The 27,785-nt window shown below is 31.4% G+C and overlaps 4 protein-coding genes across 4 annotated transcripts; 2 read left to right on the top strand and 2 right to left on the bottom strand.

Moving 5' to 3' along the window:
* The first annotated feature begins 4,086 nt into the window (after window positions 1-4,086).
* On the top strand, window positions 4,087-5,210 carry LOC9304060 (CLAVATA3/ESR (CLE)-related protein 2). Its single transcript, XM_021019635.1, has one exon. The coding sequence runs from the start codon at window positions 4,846-4,848 to the stop codon at window positions 5,080-5,082; it is 237 nt and encodes a 78-aa protein (XP_020875294.1). The 5' UTR covers window positions 4,087-4,845; the 3' UTR covers window positions 5,083-5,210.
* A 9,163-nt stretch (window positions 5,211-14,373) lies between these two features.
* Window positions 14,374-16,548, bottom strand: LOC9306111 (pentatricopeptide repeat-containing protein At4g18520). The gene has a single exon (XM_002867941.2). The coding sequence runs from the start codon at window positions 16,352-16,354 to the stop codon at window positions 14,504-14,506; it is 1,851 nt and encodes a 616-aa protein (XP_002867987.1). The 5' UTR covers window positions 16,355-16,548; the 3' UTR covers window positions 14,374-14,503.
* A 154-nt stretch (window positions 16,549-16,702) lies between these two features.
* Window positions 16,703-19,882, top strand: LOC9304059. Its single transcript, XM_021017082.1, has 12 exons — window positions 16,703-17,090; window positions 17,432-17,536; window positions 17,771-17,854; window positions 17,934-18,038; window positions 18,136-18,219; window positions 18,306-18,424; window positions 18,502-18,603; window positions 18,685-18,867; window positions 18,946-19,012; window positions 19,110-19,163; window positions 19,287-19,412; window positions 19,499-19,882. The coding sequence occupies exons 1-12, from the start codon at window positions 17,082-17,084 to the stop codon at window positions 19,628-19,630; spliced, it is 1,170 nt and encodes a 389-aa protein (XP_020872741.1). The 5' UTR covers window positions 16,703-17,081; the 3' UTR covers window positions 19,631-19,882.
* Window positions 19,883-20,886: 1,004 nt separating this feature from the next.
* On the bottom strand, window positions 20,887-22,596 carry LOC9304058. The gene is given in 3 exon segments (XM_021017080.1): window positions 20,887-21,029; window positions 21,031-21,042; window positions 21,154-22,596. Coding segments are annotated over 3 exon segments (1,413 nt in total). The 5' UTR covers window positions 22,516-22,596; the 3' UTR covers window positions 20,887-20,990.
* Between the last annotated feature and the right edge of the window lie 5,189 nt (window positions 22,597-27,785).

Raw genomic sequence — 27,785 nt, 5'->3', positions numbered from 1 at the left:
TGTTTTTGTGAGCACCACGATATTGGCCATTCTCCAAGATAAAATATATGTCCCATGGTACTTCTTCCATCATCTGGATCCAAGTTGTGGCTGCTATCACTGTATCCTATTAGTTTTGGCACGTCATTGCTCCGTTTAAACACAAGACCTAGAGATGTAGTTCCTTTCAAATATCTCAAACATCGTTTCATTGCTACAGCGTGTGATTCTCTAGGACTCTGCATATATCTACTCAGAATTCCTACACAATATGAAAGATCTGGTCTGGTATGAAGAAGGTATCTGAGACAGCCCACATTCTTCCTATAACTTGTAGCATCAACCTCTTTCTCGTGTTCTGACTTTGAAGTCTTTAGTCCAGTTTCCATGGGTGTATGAACTGGATTGCAATCTCTCATACCAGCTTCTTCCAGGATTTTCAAAGCGTATTTGTGTTGATTCAAAGCAATCCCCTCATTGTGTTGTATGACTTCTATTCCAAGGTAGTAGGTGAGTTTTCCCAAGTCACTCATTTCAAACTTTGAAGACATCTCTTCTTTGAATTCTTTGATGATCTTCAGATTTGTTTCTGTTACAAATAAATCATCAACATACACAGCTATGACTAGTAAGTGTTTCCCAACTTCTTTTCGATACACTGATGGTTCCTTTGAGCATTTCTTGAAGTGTAATTCGCAAAGTATCTGATTCAACTTGTTATTCCAGGCTCTTGGTGCCTGTCTTAGCCCATATAGAGCTTTGTTGAGTTTGTAGACTTTATCTTCTTTTCCTTTTATCTCAAAACCTTCAGGTTGGTTAACATAGACTGTTTCTTTTAGTTCTCCGTGTAAGAATGCTGTTTTAACGTCAAGATGATGTATCTCCCATCCATGTGAAGCTGCCAAGTCAATCAAGAGTCTAATGGTTTCTATTCGTGCAACTGGTGCAAAAACTTCCTCAAAATCTACTCCGTATTGTTGTACATATCCTTTTGCAACGAGTCTGGCTTTATGCTTATTTATGCTTCCATCTGAATTTCTCTTGAGCTTAAAAACCCATTTTAGGCCAATTGGTGAAGCACCTAATGGTAAGTCCACAAGATTCCATGTCTTTAGTTTTTCTATAGAACTTATCTCATCTTCACATGCATTTATCCATTCTTTTATTTCTTTGGCTTCATGGAAACTTCTTGGTTCATCATTTATACATAAAAGTAACACTTCTCCTTCTTCCTCAGCCATTAGCACATAATCTTCAAGATATTTTGGTTTTATGATTTGTCTCTCTGTTCTTCTTAAGACTGGTGGTGAGACATAGCTAGGATCCACATTCTCACTTTCTTCTTCCTCATTAGACTCAGCTCTATCCTCTGTTTCAGTATCACTTTCACTTGCCTCATTATCAATCGGATCATGATTTTGCAGTCCATGTTCTGTTCCTGCTTGCTCTGTTTCAATGGTTTCTCCATTCTCTCGGAGACCATTATTCCCATAGGTATCAAATGTGATATTAAAACTTCCATCCCCATCTTTTGTTATGTTTTTATGTTCCCAGTTCCATCCTTTTGCTTCATCAAACATGACATCTCGGCTTACTACTATCTTCTGCACTTGCGGATCAAACAAGCGATATGCTTTTGACCCTGGTTCTATACCTAAGTGAACAAGCATCCTAGATCTGTCATCAAGTTTTTTCAAATGTGGCTTGTTTATTTTTGCATATGCGATGCAGCCAAATACTCTAATGTGCTCAACTGTTGGCCTTTTTCCTCGAAAACATTCATATGGAGTTTTATCTTTAAGAGTCCGTGTAGAGACTCTATTCAATATGTAGGTAGAATGTCTGATGGCCTCTCCCCACAAGTAGTTTGATAATTTCATATGCTTCAGAATACTTCTTGCCATTTCCATTAAGGTTCTGTTGCGTCTTTCCACCACTCCATTATGTTGAGGAGTGTATGGAGCAGTAAGATGTCTTTTTATCCCTGATTCTTCACAAAAGGAGTTAAACTCAGATGATATAAATTCTCCTCCTCTATCCGTTCTAAAAGTTTGTATTCTTGATCCTGATTCCTTTTCAACTAAAGCTTTGAAATTCTGAAACTTTTTGAATGCGTCTCCTTTTTCTTTCAGTAGTATGGTCCACATATAGCAGGAGAAATCGTCAATAAGCACAAAGATGTACCTGTTTCCAGCACTTGTGCTTGGTGATATTGGTCCACAAAGATCACCATGGATCAGCTCAAGTTTCTTGGTAGCTCTATAAGTTGTTTCTTGTGGGAAGCTTTGTCTGGTTTGTTTGCCAAGTAAACAAGAGCTGCAAACTTCCTTTTCAACCTTAATAGCAGGAGCACCTAAAATAAGCTTCTTGTCAACCATGTTCTTTAAACTTGCAAAGTTTATGTGTCCCATTCTTGCATGCACTCTGCTTGAATCACTTACTATTGTCAAATACAAGTTTGCTTCTTTTCTTAATCCCATCTGGACCTTGTATAGTCTGTTCTTGGATCTTTCTGCCTTGACTAGTAACTTTCCATCAGAATCAAGCATTGTTAGATACTCTCCTTTAAGTCTTATATCACAGCCAGATTCAGTAGCTTGTCCTAGGCTTATGATGTTACTTTTTAAATCAGGTATGAAGTAAACATCAGTCATTATTCTTGAGTTCCCATTTGTATCTGTAAATGCTATTTTTCCTTTTCCTTTGATGTCAATACGGGAATCATCTCCAAACCGAACCTTTCCTGTTATGGTTTCATCAAGTTTATCAAAGTATCTTTTGTCTCCAGTCATATGGTTGCTAGCACCATTATCAAGATACCAACATTCTTCTCCATTGGTATTTGTTTCAAAGTTACTAGGCACACAGTTTTTCTCATTTAAGTAGACCACTTCATTCATCATAAGCTCATCTGCATTCTGTGTGTCTTTTGTTTCTGTTTCTTGTGCTTCTTGTAATTTTAACAACCTATCCGGACATTGTGATGCAAAGTGCCCATTCTTGTCACAACGGAAACAAGTTATATGTGAAAGATCTCTTCCACCAGATCGGCCTCGACCTCCTCTATAGAAACCTCTGCCACCGCGTCCTCTGTTTCTATAATCGCCTTGATAACTTGTTTATGTGCTTGTGTACATCAGTTTACTTTGATCTTCTTCAACTTCTTCTTCATCATTCACACGGTCTTCATAGGTTTTAATACGTCCAACTATATCCTCGAAGCTTATGTTTTTGAGGTCTAAAATCTGTTCAAGAGATGCTACTATGTGGATATATTTTTTTCGTGGTAAGCTCTTAAGAAAATTTTTCACAAGTTTGGTTGGTTCAATGGTCTCTCCTAGTGAAGCTGCTTTTGAAGCTATTTCAAATATTTTTTCAGAGAATCCATCTACCGTTTCTGAGTCTTTCATCTTGAGCCGATCAAATTCTGCCATCAAGGTTTGTAATCTTGCTTCTTTTACTCTTTCTGCTCCAACATGCTTTGCTTTAATTGCTTCCCATACTTTCTTTGCATTATCTAACTCTCCAATTTGTAGTACAAGAGCCTCATGTATTGACTGGAAGAGTAAGGCCATGGCTATATCGTTCTTATCACTATTAACAACATTAGTCTCAACAACTTCCCATACTTTGTGTACACGGAGGGCGATCCTCATCTTCATAGCCCATACGGTGTAGTTTGTGGAGGTTAGCATCGGGCACTTTATGGTAGAAGGTATGTGATCCTTCCCTGTGATGTTATCCACGGCGAGAGCATCATCATCAGCCATGGCTCGGCTATACCTAATGATCTTCACGTCTTCTTAAGGATCGAGAAATCCTTATTGCTCTGATACCAATTCTAGAATAAGAACAAGAACTTTAACAAAGAATTACTCTCTTTATTACTTAGGAAAATAGCTCAAAACCTAAAAAGTTCTATCTCTCAAATTCTCACACAACTCATATGTTTATCACAAGCTTAATAAACATATATATAGGGTTTTACAAGACTCATAAACCGACTTTGATTAGCATCTAGATAACTCCTAGACCTAATACAATTTTATCCATAAATCCATTCATAAACCGACTTTATTAACTTGGGCTTTAAGTCAAGCTTATTCCAACAATTTCATAATAGTGTGACCTAACAAATCCCTGAGTGTTTTAAATGGATGATCGCATGCATGGCTCAACATAACTTCAGATTGGATATTGATTATATGTAGTTACCGGTTGTTTTACTTATATTGATTTAGACTGGAAATTGCATTGTAACCACTGCGATATATTCACCTAGTTTTTTTTTTTTTTTTTCTAGGATTAGTATAAAATACATCCAAGAGACAAGGCCACCTAACAAATTAACTACAAATGTTTAAAAATGGATCGCACATGAGTCTAAAAAAGGGCTTGGCCAATCCTAGGCCCTAACACAATTCAGAATATGTATATATTAAGATGTCGATCGTATTAAATATGTGTAGTACACAGTAATGCGGCAATCTTTATCATTTTTTGTACTATTCAAAACACCAATTTGCATTTTGCAAGTCGCAAGAGTCACTTGCTAAGCTGGTTATAGATTAAATATGATTATTATAGAAGTTTTTGGTGATGAAGAAAAATGTAGGCAACGAGAAAACCTGTCCTTGGTGACAACTCATGCTTGCACTTGCCATAAGCACTCAAGCCCTAAGCTAGCTAAACCTATCTGTCACTACTAGAAACCATTCAAATAAAACTCTATAAATAGAAACCCTCATGAGATCTCTTCTTTTCTCATATACACTCATACACACCACGTGAACAACTTCCCAATTGCACAATCTCTCTCTCTTTCTATTACCTTTCTATATTAGAAACTAATTAATTGTAATTGTAATGGCTAAGTTAAGCTTCAGTTTATGCTTCTTGTTGGTTCTTCTGTTATCCTCAATCGCTGCTGGAAGTCGCCCTCTTAGGCGGGCTCCAGTCGGGGTGAAGGTGAGAGGCCTAAGCCCTTCTATTGAGGCTACAAGTCCGACTGCATCTGATGATCAAGCTGCGGGTAGCAGCAGCAGCCATGGGAAATCGCCAGAGCGGTTGAGCCCTGGAGGACCCGACCCGCAACATCATTAGTTATTTTGTGTTTCCTTTACAATTAAGAGTTGTTTCCAATTTCTTCGAGATGATTATTACTTATCAATAATTTGGTTGCAATGAATCTGTTTATATATATATATATATATAAATAAAATTGTGAATTTAAGTTTAACGTTTTATTGATATTCTAAGTTTCGTTATCGTACGTTAATTAGATGTTCTAAATTTGATGATTTTACTTTTCAGACTGGATCATTAGTATTCACCTTATAAATTATTATTATTATTTTGTAATTACTATACATATAGCAACGCGGTACGTATGACGTTGATTTAGATGGTCCTGCATGTACATATGATTCTGTTTTATATGCCGATTGTGACTAGTATGTTTAAACAATCTAAAACAAACAAATATGTATTTGTTTTTTTTAACTGACAAAACAGTAGAATGGAAGGAACGTACAGTTTAGATGTGGTCGATCTAGATGGTCAATTGCATACATATATATGACTTCGTCCCATAATAACTTATGTTTAAAATTGATCGTAATAGTACATTAAATAAAAAAACTGTTGAGGACAATGAAATTAAACGACAATTAAGTTTTGGATGAGATCTTACATTCCCTGAAAAAAAAAAAAAGACAAAAAGAGGAAAGCTTCTTACATTCATTTAACCTTTAACAAAAAAAAATATTAATGTTGATGCGATCGTGTATTAGTTAGTAAAAGATAATACGGTGAAATAAATAAATTAAACAGTACAAATTTGATTTTGATATATGCTAGTACTGATTACTTCAAGAGTGTAAACTCGAAAATTTCAAAATTCAGCATGTCTATGTTAATTATATATATACATATGTACAGAGCCGAGCTTTATATAATGTTATCAAAAGAACATTTGTCCTAGGCCACATGAAATATTAACATTTTAAAAGCCACATTTATATATACTTTTAAGTGATTTGTTCCTTTACATTTTAATTATTTTAGAGTATATGATGAAATCTTCGGTAATATCATACTTTGAAATTATTTTTAAAAAAATATATGTATATATATTACTAATCCTTACATACATATACTAATATGCACATAATTTTTTATTTTATTTTTGGTTACATAGACTAGAGGATGTTGTGGAGTTATAAATTTATGAAAAAAATTAATTATTTAATGATTTTACAGTTCTTTAAATCATATTTTGTTAAAAATAAACATTTGAGTGATAAGTAGAAATTTACAAAAGAAACATATATGTTTAAACAAATTAAAAAGGCCAAATATTTTACAAGTTACCTTACACCTCTCTAAGCCTAGGCACGACACTATATATCGTATACTGTTATTTGGGGAGTACACTTTATAAGATACCCTTAACTAACTTTCCCTTTTGTAAAAATTTATTTAAAAATGCCATTAGAGATAAAATTTCAATGAGTAAATTAATTCATCTCATTAAGGATAAACAAGTCAATTTATACAATTTAATTAATTTAATTTTAAGGGAAATTGTTAAAAATACCCCTTTTGGTTTGCCCCTTTTCAAAAATGCCCCTTTTAGATGTCCATTTTAAAAAATGCCCCTTTTTAAATCTGAAATTTTTATAAAGTTTTATTAGGTTTATAAGGTACTTATGGATTGTAACTACTACTTGAAGACTCGATCCAAGTATTTATAAGGTTTTATAAGGTGTTTTTAAAGGTTTTACAAGTTATTTTAAAAGATTTTTAAGGTTTTTTAAAGGTTTTACAAGATATTTTAAAGGTTTTTAAAGGTATTTAAAATGCATTTATAAGGTATTTATAAAGTATTTATAAAATTTTAGATACATAGAAATGTAGTTCGTGTATGTTTTAATAATATTACATACATATTTGGGTAAATCTTATATTTTTAAGAGAATTTTTTTATAAGGTTTTTAAATAAGGGTATTTTTGAAAAGTGACATTAAAAAAGTGGCATTTTTACAAAAGCCCCTTAATTTAATTATAAAAACGAAAAATACATTATTATTATTATTTTTAAATGACCAATCAAAATGAATATATAAGATTTGATATCTAACTTACCTTATTAATTTGTTATTAATCATTATATTTCACCTCTCATCTTTATATGATTCTATTATTGTGAAACAAATAAATCATCATATCATCCATATAATAATAAAAAATAGATTTTTTTTTTCCGTATATGCCATGATTTGAATTTTAAGAAACGAATATAAATTATTCAATTTATGAAAAAAAAAAATTTAACGAGTCAAAAATTTAGACTTGGATGATATATTTCTTTTAAACAAAAATAAATTCAACAAAAATTCTGCATGAATAACGGGTCAGAATTTGAGTAATTATATTCAATTTCATATATTTTTTAAAATATATAATTTTATATACTACGATAAAATTTTAAATATTTCAATTTGGAATATTTTAAAATAGTTTTAATTGATATTTAAAAACAAATATCATCAATACTTAATAAATAAAAAAATTAAAAATTATACATTCACTAATTTGGTTTTCTTAAAACAAATATATTTAAAAAATATTTATAATAGACGGTGGGTTAAATATAATGTATTATATGATGGAATAAGTTATGATCTTTATAACAATTTGAATATTTATATTTAAGTTCATACAATTATTTTTTAAAAATTCTTAATTTTATATTCTACAATAAAAAATAAAAAATATTTTAATTTGGAAAAATTTAAAAATAGTTTTATTATATAATATTTTAAATAATATCATAAATATTTAATAAATCAAAAGATAAAAGTTATAAATACTCTAATTTCATTTTTCAAAGCATAAATATTTAAAATATTTATAGCAAGCAGCATGTTAAATGTGATGTATTATATGATAAAAAGAGTTATGATCTTTATAACCGAAACCATGTTAAGATTATATGATGAGATGAGTTAAATAAGGTGTCAAAATATTTAAAATTTTGATTCCATAAGTATATATGAAAATAATTAATGATGGATTGTGCACACAATTTTTTTATTGGGATTCTAAAATAAAAATATAGGTACGCACGGATTGAATTTAATCTTATTATATACCAAAATATGTTTATTATATAAGTAATTTTTTTGGGAGATTCACAAAAATGCCCCTTTTTCAATACCTCTTTTCAAAAATGCCTATTTGGCTTTCCATTTTTAAAAATACCCCTTTTTATGTATAAAATGACTAAATTACCCTTCTTTTAATAAAAGATATCATAAATATATAAGGAAAACATGAGAATGTGCACACATCAAAATTACAAATTTGATTTTGTAAAAACTTGTAAAACCTTTAAAATACCTTGTAAAATTTTCCCGTAAAAAATTTTCCCGACAAAAAAGTTTTTTTGCGGGAAAAGTGATTCCGCAAATTTTTGGCGGGAAAAATTTACAAGGTATTTCAATGGTTTTTACAGGGTATTTATAAGGTTTTACAATGTATTTTAAAAGGTTTTACAACGTATTTATAAGGTATTTATAAGATAGTATAAGATTTTACAAGCTATTTTATAAAGTTTTACAAGTTATAAGGTTTTACAAGTTTTTTATAAGGTTTTACAAGTTATAAAAATAACTTGTAAAACCTTATAAGTACCTTGTAAAACCTTTTAAAATACATTGTAAAACCTTACAAAACACTTGTAAAAACTCTGTAAAACCTTTAAAATACCTTGTAAATTTTTCCCACCAAAAATTTTTCCGCCAAAAAATATTTTGTATTTTGTGGACCTAATTTTGTTTCAAATAAGGGTAAAATGGTCTTTAAAAATTAAAAGAGGGCAAACTTAAAAATGAACTCTCAAAGAGGGCATTTTTGAAAAGAGGTATTGAAAAATGAGCATTTTTAACAATTTCTCAATTTTTTTTCACTTACTACTAGCATATATCAAATGCATACGTTTTATTTTTAACCAAAAAAACGAAAAAAACCGTAAAAATCGAACTGTAACTAAACCGAATTACATACGGTTTCTATATGGTTTCACTTTCTACAAAACAAAAAAAACGATACTAAACCGAAAAACCGTACCCCACTCCTAATATTTTCTTATCAAAAAAAAAAAAAAATCCTTATATGTCATTGTATTATGTAAAGAATTATTAAAATTATACTATAAAACAAACAATTATCCAACTTTATATAAATATTTAAAAATTAAAATTTTATCCGTGTTGTTCCAGCACGGGTTATAATCTAGTATATATATCTTTGGTTATTTAACTTTAAATGTTTTCTCCATCGACTTTTCTAAGAAAGATTTGCAAAATATAATTTTAAAGAAAAGGCTGTTTATATTTAATTAAGTATGCTTTACAGTAAACCAAACACCTCCTATTACTATGATCATGATGACTCATGAGTGAGAAAGACAGATTCCGATGAAAAATCATATGCATATCAAAACAAAATTAATTAAAACAATTGAACATTATACACATATAATATGATAACGAAAAAAGAATCGACCTAAAAGTTAAAGAACGTGAAGACCAAAATGGAGGATTATTCCGCTGTAAATGGCATCATATAATAAGGTCTTTTTTATCGACGAACAAAAGACGGCAAACGTGAAGCATTCTTTTTTGATTAAAAGCAAATCATATTTTTATGAGTATCGCCAAAACCTAATGACTTATCACACGACCCAAATAGACCCTCTTGTAAATTATAGTAGCTTTTCCTTTTCTATTTAATATAGATTAATATCACTCAAAAGATATTATAAGCAAAATGATCTTCTTATCATTATAGTAAACATACGCACGATTTGGATGTTATATAAATGCGGCAATGAGGTAATCAACACAAAAACAATATGTTTAATCTATTTAAAGCATATATGGGGATGTGCCTTTAGTCAAGTGGTTAAGTCCATTTGACTTTGCCTTCTCCACTGGAGTAAAGCACGTTAATCCACGTAGTAGGGATTGGTTATGGATCGGGTCTTGTCGATCCAAAGATATCAAAAAAAAAAAGGCATCCCTTTTAATATTTATTTAATAAAAAATTAAAAAAAAGCATCACTTTCATATATTGCTTTTATACGACATATTCCTTATTTAACAAAAAAAATGTATATATATCTTGTTCATAGACGAAGAAATTTTTTGTCACATGTAATCCAACGTTAGATATTTTTACAATTTATCATTTGTTTGTGATGATGCTAAACATATACTCCGTCTGTTCTTTGAAGAATGATGTTTTAGAGCATGTGCAGTGGGAGTCTCTCTCCCAAATCTCTCATGTAAAAAAAATAATAAAAAAATAAAAAGTATCATTTAATTGTGAGAGACTTTGAGAGACTTTCTCTACTTTTCTGAGAGACTCTCACAATTAAATAACATTTTTTTATTATTTTATTATTTCTTTTTTACATGAGAGACTTGGGTGAGAGACTCTCATTGCACATGCTCTTAGGTTTTTCACACAATTTAAGAAAAAATAAAATTTATATATTTTTATTATTTTTTTGTTAGTTTAATAATGTCAATTCTACTTCTCTCCTCTCTCTATTGGTCTCAAATAAAAGTAATAATGATGTTCCTACAAAACATCAATTTTTGTGGAACAAGATAAAAAACCAAAACATCAAACTAAGAGAAATGGAGGGAGTACTTGCTAAAATTATTTTCGGATATTTTCGAACACCTTTACAAGTTTTTTTAAGAATTATTCTGAAGTTTTACAAAACTTTTTTAAAAAACTGATGTTTCCAACAAAGTATATTGTATACAAATATCATTGTGAGCATAACCAAACTTGTTTTAGGTTGTAACCAAATTTTTTTTTTTTTTTTTGGAAACTCATATGTTATGTAAACCTTTAAGATTAATTTTCACAAATTTCCCATTACAAAAATTATTCATCGTTTTTATCAATTACAATGGCTAGTTTCAATTTTTTTATATTTTCACCTTAAATCGCGAAGTCTAACTTTAACCCTAAAATCTTAAACCCAAATGTAAATTCAAAATCTTAAACTTACGATTTGCGATGTGACAATTGTGGCATAGTAAGTGTACGACATAAACTTATATTTAAAACTAAGTAAAAGAAAATGAAAAATGAAAGAAAATAAAAACTCGTTTAGAGGTAAATTAGTTTAAGAAAACTGAAAATGTTTTTTCGCAAAGAGAATATGAGAGGAGGTTATATAGATAAATCTCTATACTTTTTTTTTTTTTTTTTTTTTTTTGAAAACAGATAAATCTCTATACTATTGAAAGAGAAGTACAAATGTAAATGGGTCGGGTCAAAATCAAAAAATTGACCCGAAATTCTGAAATCGGATCTTTGAAATTTTTTTGGAATATAAATTCGAATTAATAATGAAAAATCGAACTAAAATCAAATGTTTATGGAAATCAAATAAAATTTTATTGTACTTATGGTAACTAATTATAAAATCATAATCCGAACAATATTATACATTAATTACGTATAATCTATTTTATAAATAAAATAGATTTTTTTTTTATTTTGGTCATGTAAATTAAATAGATATGAAATATATGTAACTAATTTTAATTTAATTAGATTAAATCGAAATTATGGTATTTTCATACTTATAGCTTACCAAAGAAGTTTAATTTTCAAATTATAAAGATTTCTTGAATATGATTTTTAGAATTATTCAACAAGATGATAAATATTTATTAAATTTTGTGAATCATGAAAAATATTAATTATTTTTTAATCATTATATTTCACCTTTCAATCTCTCATCTAACAAATAAGATACATATTCTATTATTCCTATGTCCAAACTCCATTGTGTTGTATGACTAAATAATATTTCCATTAGAGCTGTCAAAACGAGTTGATTCATCCCGTTAAGCCTGTTTTGCAATAGGCAAAATATATTTTGGCATGTAGTTAGTCTGTCCGCACGACCCGCGGGTAGCATATATGAAACACAAACCCGTCGCGCGAATGTATGCTGATTTGCGGGGTTATCCGTCGATTTTGTTTAAATAATTTTAGAGTAACCAAAATTTAAAGAAATAAATAAATTAGAAAAAATTTAGAGATTATAATCTATATATCATTATATTTATAAATATTATAATTTCATTTATTAAAAGTTTTTTAAACTACCACATGTTGAATAAATTATATTGTTATCAATAAATACTATCACGCGGGTTGATCCGCCAACCCGCGGATGAAAACCGATGACTCACTGCGAATCAATCCATGTGGTCCGCTTATTTGCAGGTTTAATATATTTTCCCAAATCTGCTCAATAGTGAGATGATTTGGGCTCGACCCGCGGTTTTGGACCTATTTTGACTGCTTTAATTCACATGATTCATCTAATTTTTGAATTCTAAAACACAAAATTCCATTTTGTAAATCATATTTAATATGATTGGTTTAATTATAAACAATTTAATATTTTCTTTACAATTTGTTATTAGGAATATTTATAAGTACACTACACGATTCGTTCTATTAAAAACATGCACAATATTAAAATCAACGTATGTAAATCAATATTCTCCCGCGGTGGACCGCGGGTCCGATCCTAGTTAAATTATTAAAAAGAGTTTACAACTCAAAACCAATTAGTATTGAGTGAATTGACATATATCTAATATACTAGTCAAGATTATTTGTGTTTTTCAATGTGAGATATTGTTATCCCTAATAATATGCCCTAATTCTTTTGTATATAATCTTACCATTTTTTAAAATTAATATTATATATAAAGTATATAAAATGATAGTTTTGACATCAATTTGTATAGCTTTAGTTTTGATTTTTAAACAAAAATCAAATATATTAATATATAACTAAGCACAAAGATTAGTAGGCACCTTTATAGTATATACTTTATAGGGTATAAACTTGTATGTACAATCATACTAAAAATAAGGCATAACATAAAAAATAGGGATATAATAAGTAGTTTACGCATTTATATTCATTTAAAAGACAAAATGTTTTCACAATAGAATAAGACAGTAAGTACTATGAAGGGGCAGGTAGTTGATAATATAAAATTTTGGTCTATTAACTAGTATAGATACGAATCGAAATAGTCAATAATCAACACAAATTCAAAGGGACTTACCCGGCACATAAGATTATCTAAGCATTAATTAAGATGGGAAGAATCAAGCTTTAATTAGGATGAGAATATAAACATCAAAAGGCCATAAACAAGAGGCAGCAAATCGGTTCATTGTGCCAAAGTGGGGACCTATAGTGTGCATTCTAATTGAAGAAAGAAATGATCATTATATAAATTGAAAATGTAAATACTTTTTGAAAAAGAGTAAAGGGACTTCCTTTAAAAATTTGATCATCTACTATATATAGTCTATATATAGCATATTATTATCATTAAAAATTGTTTGTTTAAAGATTCAACTTAGAAGATTGATTAAATACTATTACTTAGTTACATAGTGGCTTAGTGCGTTCAAATTATTAGTAAAAAAGATCCAACCTTATAATATACTTATATTTTAATTTAATTTCTCACTTTATTGGCACCTCAACTGAATCTTTTATTTTAGTCGTCACGTCAAATCAAACGACTCAAAAATATTCATTCGAGCTAAATGGAAATATGTCACTAAGGCCCATATATTAATTTTGAAAGAGCCCATTGAAAACTAGGTTCAACATTGAAAGAGGATTATGAATAATGTATAAAAAAAAAATTATTAAGACATCATTAAAAACTATTAATGACAACATAATAATACTCCATCTTCTGTTTTTTTTTTTTTTTTTTTTTTTTTTGACGTCTAGATTTATTATTTATTGCAAATTATGAGAATTGACGACACTTCCTTCTCCATGCTCTTGACGGACACCTTCAATGATCCACGACCTGACGACACTTCCCTCTCTGCGTAGAATCATGACGAACGGCTATAATTGTACTTCGCTGGAGATCTCCTGGGACTCGAACCCCAGACCTCTTGGTGTAAAAGCATTAATTAACCCTTAGTCAACCAATGGTCCAAGAGGGCTTCCACAATCTTCTGTTTTTTTAAACATATTTAATTTGACACCAATAATAACAGTTTTTTTTTTCTTTTCTAATTTATCTTTTTGATTCTATCATACTGTGGCTTTCATTTTGTTCAGTTCATGTTTTATTTTCTTTTTTACTTGTGATAGAATCTTTTTTTATTTCCCAACTTGGATATCTTTTTATTTCTCTCCTATAGATTTTCTATTATAGAATTCACCATGTGGTTTATTCATATTCATTACACTTTGTATTTTCTGATGTAAAAAAAAAAATCTGTGCGTTGGCTAATTGCAAAGATGAAATCTTCGAATCTTTGTATCCTCGACATTAAATTTGTACATTTGGTGCTATTGTGGAACGCATCTTTTTCATAAACTTTATCATATAAGAAAGAACTTGAAAAAAGAGATTCTAAAGAAGAAAGATCAAGAGGTCTCCAAGTAACAAGTTGCAGAAGGTTCAGCTTCATCGAGCTCAATATCTCCACAAGTAGAGAGAATTGTTGCAAATATATAATCATCCACCTCAAATCCCTCTGCCTCCATTCTATACATTAGCTTCAATGCTTCCCTGCAAAACCCATTCCTCGCATAACCCATTATCATCGCCTTCCATGAAACCAAGTTCTTCTCAGGCATACTGTCGAAAACCCGAAAAGCTTCTGAGACAAATCCACATTTTGCATACATATGAATCAAAGCACTTCCCACAAAGACATTTGATAGAGCATGATTCTTCTTTGCAATGGAATGGATTGATCTGCCGATTAGAAGAGATTCTGAATTCGCACAGGCTTTTAAAGCCGAGGAGTACGTAAATGGATTTGGCTCTACACCTTCTTGAATCATCTCTTTCAAGAAGTCTAGCGCTTCTGATTCGTGTCCTAAGCTCGAACATCCAGAGATCATAGCGGTCCATGAAACCACATCTCTAGATGGCAATTGCTGGAGAACATTGAAAGCGTCACGAGATTCTCCGCATTTACAATATAGCCAAACCAAAGTACTTCCTATGTAGACATTCTTTTCTATCGAATTCTTGATTATCTGAGCATGAAGTTCCTTCCCTAACAATAAAGCCCCAACAGATCCACACGCTCTAAGGATGCTTACTACTGTCAAATTGTTAGCAATCAAATGCCGCCTCTTCATTACCCGAAAGAGGCTGATAGCTTCCTCACCAAAACCTTCCCGAGCATGTGCAGCTATAATCGAAGTCCATGTGACCGTGTTTCTATTGCTCATTCCATCAAACACTTTTCTGCAATCAGAAATCTCCCCGCATTTAGCATACATGTCCATCAGCGAAGTTCCTACGAAAACATCTGTCTTAATCATCCTTTTAACCACCAAGCTGTGTACTTGCCTTCCGAATCTTATCGCTTTCTCCTCACTACAAGCCTTCAAAATACTGCATACCGTAAACTCGTTAGGTAAAAACCCGTGATTTAGCATTCCAATAAACATGAAAATGGCTTTATTCCCATGCCCTTTCCTTGAACAAGCCGAAATAACCGCTGTCCAAGATATCACATCTTTCTCCTCCATCATATCAAAAGCTCGTAACGCACTTGTCAATTCACCGCATTGCGCATAAAAATAAACAAGAGAACTCTCCACAATGAGATTTCCCACTCCAACTTTCACCATATTACCATGTACCTGTCTCCCAAGCTCAAACTCTGATCTCCTACTACACAGATTCAACAAACACACAAACATCCTCTCGTTCGTAAAACGTATTCCATGCTTCACATAATCCTCAAACAGTGAAAAAGCCTCATCCTCAAGACCAAACTTCAAATACCCATCAATCATAGCAGTCCAAGTAACAGTATTTCTGTCAGGCATACTATCGAACACTTTACGTGCATAAACCAAATCCCCAAGTCTCACACAAGAACTAATCAAATTATTCCCAAAATAGATAACTTGATCATCAAAACACTTCAACGCCATCGCATGAATCCTTTTAATAAGTCGCATCCCATTAGAAGACTGTAGCCACTCCGCTAACAGAGCATAATCCACTCGTTCGCTATCGAAAGAAGATAAATCATCGCGATTCACATTCTCTCCTTGTAAATCACTAAAACCCAAATCGAAAGATGATCTCTTTCCAGAAACTAGTCGAAACCCAGACAATCTCCCGTGTCTCTGTTCCTCTCGCTTAGTTCTTGAATCGCTACTGTAACATATCGTCGGTGATTTGAAGGTTTGCGTTACCGGAATCTCCGAAATACGGAGACGCGGTTGAATTAACGATAACGAAAACATCGGCGATGGAGATAGAGAAGAAGCTTCACAAAAATCTCCCGCCGGAAAAGAGAATAAGATTCAGATAAAGTTCCCTTTTTTATTTTTTGTAAAGAGAATTAAAAGTTTTTAAATTTTTATCTGATCTTGAAATTAATGACGACAACAAATAATATCTCGGTCGGTTTCAAATTGAGACAAATATACACACACGACTTAAAAATGAAATAAATATCCAATTAAAATAAAACACGTGTCTCACCACTTACCACTTTCCTCTCTGTATTTGTCTCAAAACCCTTGAAATTGCTACACGATCTCAGAAACGTGTCTCTCTGACTTCAATCTTCTTCATCAATTCCTTAGATTCCGTTTCTTAAAGTGTTCATCTTTTTCACATCTCTCAGCTTAAATTTATCACTTCCGTTTCTGGATTTTATGAAGCCACTGAGCTAAAAGCTTCTCTTAGACTTGGTGGGTTTTTCATTGTTTAACGAAACTCACACAAGGAAAACAGAATCTTTATTTTTTAAAGCTTCGAAATTTGAGAAGAGAATTTAAAACGACCAAGTTCGGGATATATTCGTTTCTTCATCTTCTTCTACTTTGGTCTCTTCCTCTTCTCTCTCGAAAAGGGTTTATTCTCTGTCACAAAAGAAACCTTTTTGAGGGAAGGAAAAAAAGGTTCAAACTTCAGAGAAACCCAAAAGGCAGAAACAGAGATATCAAAATCAAAATCACCTAATTCATGAAACAGGTGAATAAAGCTTTTCTTCTTCCTTTCTATCATTTTTACTGAATTCCTAAATCCAATTTTTGTCTCTCTGGTTTGGTTAATTGTTGACGATGATGGAATTAAATTGGTTATCATTTCTTCTTAGATAATTTAGGACTTGTTTGGCAATATCTTCTCCTCATGTGCATATACATTGGAAACATAGAGGAAAATCTACAAAATCTCTGTCAATTATCATCTTTTCCAAATTGACCTCATTGTCCTATTGAATCATATGCACATGATTTGAAGCCGCTGTTCTATGCTCTGTTCTTTGTTTTTCTTCTCTGAAGAAGCCTCATTATCAATCCTCTAAATTGCAGGGTTCAATGAATAGATCGTGTCTCTGCAGTGTCTTAATCACCACTGCTCTGATTTGTGGTGCTTACTTCATTGGCAATGCTTATCTTGCTAAAGACTTTAAAGAGGTGAAATCTCTTTTGTGTTTGACATCACTTAAGATCTATATATGCTCTATGATGCTGTCATATTGGTTGGATTGTTCAGCTTTTTTTTTTGTTGTGTAATCAGTAATGTTTTTCCGACATGGGAATAACATGAAATTGTTGAATAGTTCTGGTTTTATAGTCAACGATAGATCAATAAGTCTATTAACACAATAAAATTCGGATTTTGATGTATAAGATTATAAACATTTACAGAAATTGCTAAAGTGGGAAATCACTGATAAGATGCATAACATCACTGATAAGATGCAGAATGCAACATCAACCAGTACATGCCAGGTTTGTCTTCGAAGTATTCTTTGAGGTTGTTTTATGAGATTCTTTGATATTAAACTTACAAATATATATCTTTCACTAGAATTTGAATAAGCCAGTGGGTACTGAAGCATTACCGCAAGGAATTATCGCCAAAACATCGAACCTGGAAACACAACATCTATGGAACTACGATGACACAAAAAAGGTTCTTAAGTATTTACAAGATTCCTCAAAGATTTGTAAAATTTCACGGATTCTTTTTCTTTCGTGTAGCTTAACCTTTCGTTGTATATTTCTTTTAGAGAAGGCCGAACCATTCGATGAGTTTGTTAGCCATGGCAGTCGGAATCAAGCAAAAGGAGCTAGTTAACAAAGTTATCCAAAAGGTTTTGTCTTGTCTTTTTTCTTGTTTCTATTTGTAAGATTTTCGCCTTTTTGTGTCAATCGATGATAAAAATTGCCGTGATTTCAGTTTCCTCCTCGAGATTTCGCGGTCATGCTTTTTCATTATGATGGTGTTGTTGACGATTGGAAGCAGTATCCATGGAATGAGCATGCGATTCATGTTTCGGTGATGAATCAAACAAAATGGTCAGTTTCTTGAAATTCTTGCTATTATTTTCGTCAACCATCATATATTATCTAATAGTTGAATGTTAATGTCACAGGTGGTTCGCCAAGCGATTTTTGCATCCTGATATAGTTGTAGAGTATGAGTATATATTTCTTTGGGACGAAGATCTTGGTGTAGGTCATTTCAATCCGCAACGGTAATCCGCCAAATTTAGGGTTTGTTTATATTATTATTTTCCTCATTTTTCATGTCCATGATGAAATCATTTTTATTTTAGATACCTATCTATTGTCAAAGAAGAGGGGCTTCAGATATCACAACCCGCTCTCGACACTTCAAAATCAGAAGTGCATCATCCTATAACCGCTCGTCGAAAAAAATCAAAATTTCATAGAAGGATGTATAAATACAAAGGTAGCGGGCGATGTGATGACCATAGCACCAATCCTCCCTGCATCGGGTAAACGCTTTTCGCAAATGTTCTCGGAACTCTCTTTCTACCTCATTTTCCCGGTTAACATGTAACTTGGATCCGCAGCTGGGTAGAAATGATGGCACCTGTTTTCTCTAGAGCAGCATGGAGATGTTCTTGGTATATGATTCAGGTAACATTTGTATATATATATATATATCGGCATTCGTTTTTTGTTCGATAGAATTCGGTTTGTCTTTGGGGGTTTAATGTTTTCGTTTTCGTTGCAGAATGATTTGATCCATGCTTGGGGTCTGGATACGCAGCTTGGTTATTGTGCTCAAGTTGGTTTTTTCTTTGAACTCCTCTTTTTTTTTTTTTTTTTTTTTCTAAATTGGTTTTTGATAAGCCTTCATTTTTTCAATTGTGCGTGATTCTTATTAGCATGTACTCTTGCTTGTGGATAGGGTGATCGAAAGAAAAATGTTGGCGTTGTTGATGCGGAGTACATTATTCATTACGGTCTTCCTACGCTAGGTGTGGTTGAAACAGCTTCAAGCTCTTTGCGGAACGAGACAGACCCGAAATCAACGGTACGCTCTACTAGTGTTTTCAATATGTTTCTTGAAGCAGTTAATGTTTTATGAATGTATCAAATCTTTTGGTTGAGATTTCACAGGAATCATCAGAGTCTCGTGAAGTGGACAATAGACCAGAAGTTAGGATGAAATCATTTGTAGAGATGAAGAGATTCAAGGAACGTTGGAAGAAAGCTGTGAGAGATGATAGATGTTGGGTCGATCCGTATTAAAACCTGAGCGGTTTAAGTAAACCGAACCAAACCGGATTATTTTCCTTGTTGAGTGGTGAGTGCTTTGTGGTCGGTCCATTGTATACCATTATTTGGTACATAAATTTTGTTTTACTTGGAAAAAAATCAGTGTATTTATGTGTTTAATGGACCACAGTAGATTTAACATTTTGTAGCATTTAACAAAAGTGTTTTTGTACTTGCAAAATATTTGATAATTATAAATACATAAATATACAAAAGTGTTTTTGTACTACATATATCTTTTATTTTAGAAACCAATAAAATTTATATGAAAATAACAAATTCTGTTTCTAAATTTAGAAAGATTGACAATTGGTTGGTTATTCCTCGTAATGGTTTAATTTATAAGAATCTATAGGATTCGATAAAACAAATATGAATGGTAAAGAAAATATAATTGTCGAATAAATAGAGCAATATTTTCATAAAAACTACAGAATCAAGAATTCAACTAGAATAAAATCTAAATATATTACTTAATGTATATATATTGGTTAAAATACACAAGTATCACCATAACATTGACCAACATCTTAGTTTTATGTATGGTAGTAATTATTTTCTTATACTTAAATTATAAATATCAAACCAGTTGACAAAAAAAAGGATCAAACCCATTTAAGTTATTGTAATGTATAGTATCTTGTTTTGACCATAAGATTTAATAGCTCAGATCTCATGAATTTAAAATTGATCAAATCTTGTATATATAATGAGATCTGAGAAGTCAAAGTCGCACTGTTTTGTTTAGAAGTAGAAGTCATCAAAGTCAAACATCTTCATAATCTTCTTTTTTTATAGTACAAAATTGAAATTTGGCGTCTTTCATAGTTTGGCTCAACGCTATTTAATTCTTTTGGGTGTAAGCTAACAAACTCATTATCATCACACACGAATAGGTCTTATCTTATTAACTCATCATAACTCTTGATAAGATTTCATTTATTACAAAAAATATACAATTAAAGTTTACATCATTCTTAAATACTAACAGACAAAGAATAAAAATCAGAGAAATTAAATAACCAAAAAAAAAAAGTAATTTAAGAATCCCAAATAGGACCAAAAGCAGGAACACCAGAAGCCTTACAAGCATTAACAACATCACGACTTCCTTCAGGATTGCTTGTAACAATCACAACTTGAGCACCAAACTTCTTGGAAGCTTCCACGCTCATTTCCGACACATTAGGTCGTCCTAGAATCGCAGTATCGTGAACTATGATCCTGTCTTGATGAGGATAATCTTTAATCCTATTCACAATCTCCGACCCGAAATTATCATCTAATCCTTTAGCCACCCATATCAAATATACCTCAGCCTTACTCTGTTGCATTAGAAACGATAAAAATACGCAAATCCCCGAACCAGTGGCCACAAGTAATACCTGTAGTGAAAAAAAGAAGAAATATTTTTAGTTTAGTAGCAGTCAAAATATTCAACAAACTGTTAAAATCTGTTAGTAGTAAAACCCTAAGATTTAGGGAGTTTTATTTACCTTGTCATACAAGTTAACGAGGTAGGGTAAGCCGGCAAAGTTAACTGTACGGACCCATAAATGCGTTGGAGGTTTTGAGACTAAGGACTTGGTGAAGTCGCCGACAGCACCGGCTAACATCATGTGCGATGTCTTCCCATCGGAGATTATCCCAAAAGCATGCCATTCCGATAATGGCGATGGACTGATCCGACCCAAGATCCCTGCTTTCACGCCTCCTCTGAATTTGATCAGCGAGGCGTGGCCCGAGAGAGATGAGACGTCAACTGGAACGCGTCTCACAGTTAACCAAGGGAGCAGAATCGCCACTGTGATAGTTAACGTAAACCAAAATTCTTGCGTTTTGATCAGTTTCGAGCCAAGATTATCTGTGTATGATCTTGATTTTGGATCGTAGGAAATCGTTAGAATTATAAACGCCCAAACAAGGCCTAAAGCAGTCCATCCGGCGAATCTGTGGACCCTTTCAAAGACGTTGTGGTGTAAATGGCGAACAAGAGGGAACGCGGCTGCAGAAGTGAGGCAGAGAAGAGAGAGAATCGTGGATGCAACCACTATGATCGCTGTTGAAGTGTTGTCTCTGTCTTTAAGAGTGAGAACCAATGCGTAGATGAGCCAAGCGATGGAGGAAATGCCGCAGCCACTGTGGATACCACCGAGGCTTTGCAAAAGCGATGTGACCGCGATTTTGATGCGGAGAGGGACAACGGAGTTTCCGAGGAGTTTTACGGTTAGGTAGAAAACGATTCTCAAGAATGCTTCGCTTCTGCAGAGAGTTAGGGCAAGAATGTTGGCGATAGAAAACAGAGCTGCTCTGTTTCTAGCGTAAACGAAATTTCCCGTGGCCGCGAGAACGAGGGCTAGGACGTTCAGAAACAATGAAAGGACGAAGAGACGTTTGTAAACGGTGAACAATCCTTGATCAAGAAGTATGATGGATAGTCTTGAAGCGCGTTTCTTTGGAACCGGTGGTTGCTGCGGTTTCTCACTGTGTTTGCTTGCGGAAGAAGCAAGGATTGCCTTCTCGTCCGTCTCACTGTGTTCTTCGTTTCCTTCTTTGATCCCACCTTCTTCTAAGTAGAAAATATCATCTTTTTCTTCTTCTTCCTCGTTGTCAGAGTCCAAATCGCAGAAATGACTGCTTGCTCGGCTCATGGAGTGTTGAATCGATGTAGGGAAAACTTTTGAGGCGTTTCTCATGAAATCCCATGGAAGTCGAAACCTGCTGCTCGTTCCCTCGCGTTCAGCGTTTGCGTAGCGGTTTTGATCAGTTGTAACGACAGCAAAAGGGTTTGCATGAGGTTTAATCTCAAACGCAACTCCTCGACAGCTAGAGAATCTCACGGTCGAAGCGTTTTCCATTTTGTTAAAGGAGGATGACTTAAGACACAAGGCAAGAATGAGTTTATAGAGCTCTGATTGTTTGGTATTAGCCTTAGGGATTGTTCATGAAGAGCATGCCTTTTTATATAATAATTTGGTATTGCCATATACAAATTTTAATCATTGACTCAGACAAAAACCTTCGTTTTCACGTCATTTCTGTATCATTTTCTTAACGTTGGACCGTAAGAGTTCTATTTTGTATGTCTTCAATTGACTCTGACCTGGAAAGCTTTGAAATTGTCAAATAACACACTTATTGTGATCGAGAAACGTAACTCTGAGTATATGCATATTATAAATATGTTTAACGTAAATTTGGAGGATTTACTCTTTGAAATTTGACCGTGATATATATATATATATATATATATATATATATATATATATATATATATATATATATATATATATATATATTTTACTGATTTGTACTATAAGTTGTCAATGTGCAATGTTGTTATATAACCCGTATTCAAATCTAATAATGTGTGTGAGTAACTATATATTTTAAACTTGTTGCTATTCTTCTTTACTTTTTTACTTGACCAAAAGATAGCGATAGTTTCATCACTAAGTTACCACTTTGTCACGCCCAAAATTGGAATCGGTGGTGACAAGTTGGTCACTTACCATCCATATATAAAATTGCAGTATAAATGTTATTATGAAAAGAGGAAAAAACTAACTATATGTTTTGTTTTTTCTAGTATCTCTCGCGACATTTAATCCACGACGTGTGAGACTGCACACATGATGTGAAAACTCACATGATGTGCCACCGGACGAGAATTTTCAAACTACTTCATTTTTATAATTAAAGACATTAATCACAATATGCAAGTGGCATTGACATTTATTAGCCAAAATATTTGATTATTGCTTTAGTCATAGATGGTTTGATTATGTGAAGCGACTGAGTCAAACCCTAAAAATATAAGAGCAAACGCAGCGGTGCATCCTTATATGGGGTGTATCTATTTTAAAATACAGAAATAATGTAAAAGTTATCTCTTTCTTCACACTCGGGTGTAAGTTTACACTCGGATGTAAGATACTCTATCTCTCGCTCTCTCTTTCTTTCTCTCTCTCTTTTCTCTCTCACTTTAAATTATAATAATAAAAAAAATCTTACACCCCTCCCTCACACTTACACCACTGCGGATGGTCTAAGGGAAAATTAGAAATAAAAGACAAATAATTAAATTATTGTCCATCTATGCATTCTATATTCATGATTGGTCATATATACTTTAATATTGGTCATATATGATTTCATATAATTAAAATCCCAATATGCCCCCAGTCTTTTAAATTCTTACTAAACTATTAAAAAAATTCAAAATTAAATTGATTTCTTTCTAAAAACAATTTGGAAAAAATATAGGACAAAATCAACATTTATTTACATTCCATTATTTGTTTTGCCGTAGATAATTTCATATCTTCTTCTTCTTTGATTCTCTTGCTCATCAAAATTAAGCTTTCGTAATTGTTCTCTCCTCTCTAATAATACCATATTAAATAATTGTTTTTTTCTTCTTCTTCTTCAATCTCTCTCTCTATCTCTCTCCCTTGATTTCAATTTCTTTATGGAGCGCAACTATAATTTTTCGGGTTTTGAAACAAGAAATTAAGCGTAATCTATAGGAAAAAGTGTTAAGTATAAAGAAAATTTCTAATTTGTGTTATAATTTATTCACTTAGGTATAAAGAATTTTTAAGTATTCAAAATTCAACTAATTTTCCGGGTTTTGATTCACTTAGGTATAAAGAATTTTAAAGTATTCAAAATTCAACTAATTTTCCGGGTTTTGAGACAAGAAATTAAGCGTAATCTATAGGAAAAAGTGTGAAGTATAAAGAAAAATTCTAATTTGTGTTATAATCTATTCACTTAGGTATAAAGAATTTTAAAGTATTCAGAATTTAACTTCTGTAATTTGCAGATGTAATCAAATTCACTATATTCAATTTCTTTATTTTAAGATTTTCTTTTTAAAATCTAAATTAGATAGAATGTACTTTCTAATTTTTATAGAATACAAAAAATCTTAAGAATATGTTTTATAACATTCTTAGAACATGAGTAAATATTAGAAAACATATTTCTAATTTTTGTAGAACAAAGAACAAAGTATAGAATATGTATTCTAAAAGTCGTAGAAACTAGTATTCTAAATACCGTAGAACAGAAATGACTTCTAAATTTTGTAGAACATGTAAAGTGTATAGAATATACATTCTAATTTCAGAAGACATCTTATAAATTTTATAGATCAAATTATATCCATCTAAAACGAAAACAAAACAATATATTTTTGACATTTATATATCTTCATGTCTTCTTTATCATTTTAATACATATTTTTCTTAATTATTTTTGAAACAATTGGTTCAATCTTATGCAAGGAGTAGTTTAGAAATAGTTGATATTTGTTCATAGAATTCATATATGGACAAATACTTAAATATTTATCCTTTATTTCCAATTTTCCCAAAATAGAATCATTAAAATCTTTTAACCAAAGTAATTGTACTCTGATTACCAAAAAAAAAAGTAATTGTACTCTAGCTAGCTACGTTGCAGTAGAAATCATTATACGAGTTTAAACACTGATGCAAACTACTATTAAAATACAAATTTTTCGACTCTAAAAATATATGTATTAAAATGCGAAAGAGAATCGAAAGAAGATTGCGTTTATTAACTTTTAGAAAATATTCAATAGAAATCTAAAGTATTATGTTATCTTTTGAATGAAAAAATTAAATGACATATAAACCGAATAAACTAAAATTTAAAATATTAAAAACAATCAAACCCAATCTCAAATGTAAGAATCCAAACCAGTTACAGTACTTCAAAATAAAATCTAGAATTGAAATCTTTTTTGTTTTGTAAGAATGAAGAAACTAACAGAAATTACTTGAAATAAATGGATTGAATTTTCGATATTTAAAATATTTATACTAGTATTTTGAAGTACATTTTTAGCGGGTGGGTTAAATTGTTATCCGAAAAATTTGGTACCCGACCCGATAAGAAATTTTCTTATCATAAATCTTTCACCGGATAGTTCATATATATGTTGGATCAGATCAAAACATATCCAAAATTATGAACCGGATATTCCATATTTAAAAATATATATATATTTAGAAGATTTGGTTAAGATTTAGAAATACAATTCTCCTATCATATTTGTTTGAATATTTAACTGTTTTGAATGTCGTATAATACATAAAGTTAAAAAAAAATCTCAATTTGTTTTTTTTGCATATATTGAGATTCGAAATTTTTAAAACGGATATATATTACTCAATTGGTAAAAAAAGTGCGTGTTCAACGTCCCATATCAGATAAAATGTTTATATATTGATACAGAAGCATATTATAAATAAGATCAAAATAAATACAAATCCGAATGAACAAGAAGCTAAACTTAATAAGCATCCAAATTTAAATTATATACCGTTTCATTCGGTTTTTTAGTTTAACTTTTTAATTTTACCGGAAATGTTAAGTTTTAAAATTTTAAAATTTTTAAATAATATAATTTATATATTTAAAATCAATCAAAAGTTTATAATATTATGAACATTTGAACATATATAAAGAGTTACGATAACACGAAACGGGTTATATTGGTAGACAAGGTTATATAACGGGACGAGTTTTTAAGAAATTTTAAATATTATAATTCATATATTTAAAATCAATAAAAAATTATAATATAAGAACATTTGAACATATATAAAGAATTAAAATAACATGAGACAATTATATTGCAGGATAGGATTATATGCCGGGACGATTTTGAATCAAAAAAATTTAAAACATCATTAATCCGCTGCTTCAATACGGTTAAATCTTCATTTTATTACTTTTTTAACACCACCAATATTAGACATATCGAATAATCCTGATTAAAGTAAATTGTATAGAACACAATTTGTATTGTGGTCTGTCATTACGTAATAACAATTTTAAACTATAAAATATAAATATCTTATAAAATGATGCAATTTGCAAATTTTTTATATAATATATAACTATTAAATTTTAAAATACTAATTTTAAAAACAAATCGTCTCGCGGTATACCGCAGGTTAAAATCTAGTTAAATAGATAAAAATACTAAGTTATATATATTAGAAAACAATTACAGTATTTTTCCAAACATCAAACTTGACCAAAGAAAAAAAATCAGAAATCGAAATTGAAAATTTAATTATCATCAATCTCATGGTCCAGAAACTTCCAAGACCAATCGACTTATTGGACCGCACTTATGTTTTTAAGAACCCTCCATTTCCATGGGACCATCGACCATACAACCCATCCACTCATTTATTGTTATTGACCATTCGGTGCAACGGTGCAAGTAAGCGTCTAGGCAGTGACTTTCTTGTGTCCCCGATTGGAAGCTCTTCTCCAACCTCGGCATAACCTAACGGTGAATAGATTTGAATCACATCTGGTAAATTATGTATCCATAACACTTTTGGAGATCTTCTAATCTGTCTTTAATTCCACTAGATATAAGTCAGTAAGTCACATATTCACATGTCATTTGAATGATATTGGACTATTGGTTATCGTTGGTGCCAATCATATGGACCTATGAGCTATGCCAGTAATCTCTTTCTAATTTATTTTAAAATAATATGAACGCGTATATTCAATATTAATTGCTTCTGCAAAAACACACAAATATTAAAGGAAAATACTAAAAATCTTTCTTTTTTTGGTCAGGTGGGAATTACTGTATATCTAAAACACGGTAAATCGCAATAAAAAGTTATTCACTGATCACTCCAAATAAAATTAGGGATAAAACTTATATGTGACAGTCAAATTAAGGATAAACAACAAATGATCAAATTTTGTAGATCGAGATTAGGTCTAATCGAGATCTTTGTGATTTAAATCAAGGTTAGTTCCGCATGCGTCAAAATCAAAAGTTATTATGGGTTTTGCAGCTAGGGATCCTCGGTTATAAAAAACAAAAAATGAATTCTTTCAAGCTAGAAAAATGAAAATATAAAAAAAAAAATTGCGACACAAAACTATGCGCATACATTCATGAGAAATTGTTAAAAATGCCCCTTTTTCAATACCCCTTTTCAAAAATGCCCCCTTTGAGAGTTCATTTTTAAGTTTGCCCTCTTTTAATTTTTAATGACCATTTTACCCTTATTTGAAACAAAATTAGGTCCACAAAATACAAAATATTTTTTGGCGG

This window comes from Arabidopsis lyrata (genome assembly GCF_000004255.2).
Source record: "Arabidopsis lyrata subsp. lyrata unplaced genomic scaffold ARALYscaffold_7, whole genome shotgun sequence".
Classification (NCBI taxonomy): Eukaryota; Viridiplantae; Streptophyta; class Magnoliopsida; order Brassicales; family Brassicaceae; genus Arabidopsis; species Arabidopsis lyrata.
The sequence above is the reverse complement of the archived record's forward strand: the minus strand, read 5'-3'. Positions and strand labels throughout refer to the sequence as shown.

What these genes read in the sequence shown, in the direction of transcription:
- LOC9304060 (XM_021019635.1), top strand. Translation starts at nt 4,846, where the DNA reads ATGGCTAAGTTAAGCTTCAGTTTATGCTTCTTGTTGGTTCTTCTGTTA.
- LOC9306111 (XM_002867941.2), bottom strand. Translation starts at nt 16,354, where the DNA reads ATGTTTTCGTTATCGTTAATTCAACCGCGTCTCCGTATTTCGGAGATT.
- LOC9304059 (XM_021017082.1), top strand. An exon ending in GTGATGAATCAAACAAAATG is followed by an intron (nt 18,425 to 18,501) that starts GTCAGTTTCTTG and finishes TTAATGTCACAG; the next exon opens with GTGGTTCGCCAAGCGATTTT. An exon ending in AGACAGACCCGAAATCAACG is followed by an intron (nt 19,413 to 19,498) that starts GTACGCTCTACT and finishes GAGATTTCACAG; the next exon opens with GAATCATCAGAGTCTCGTGA.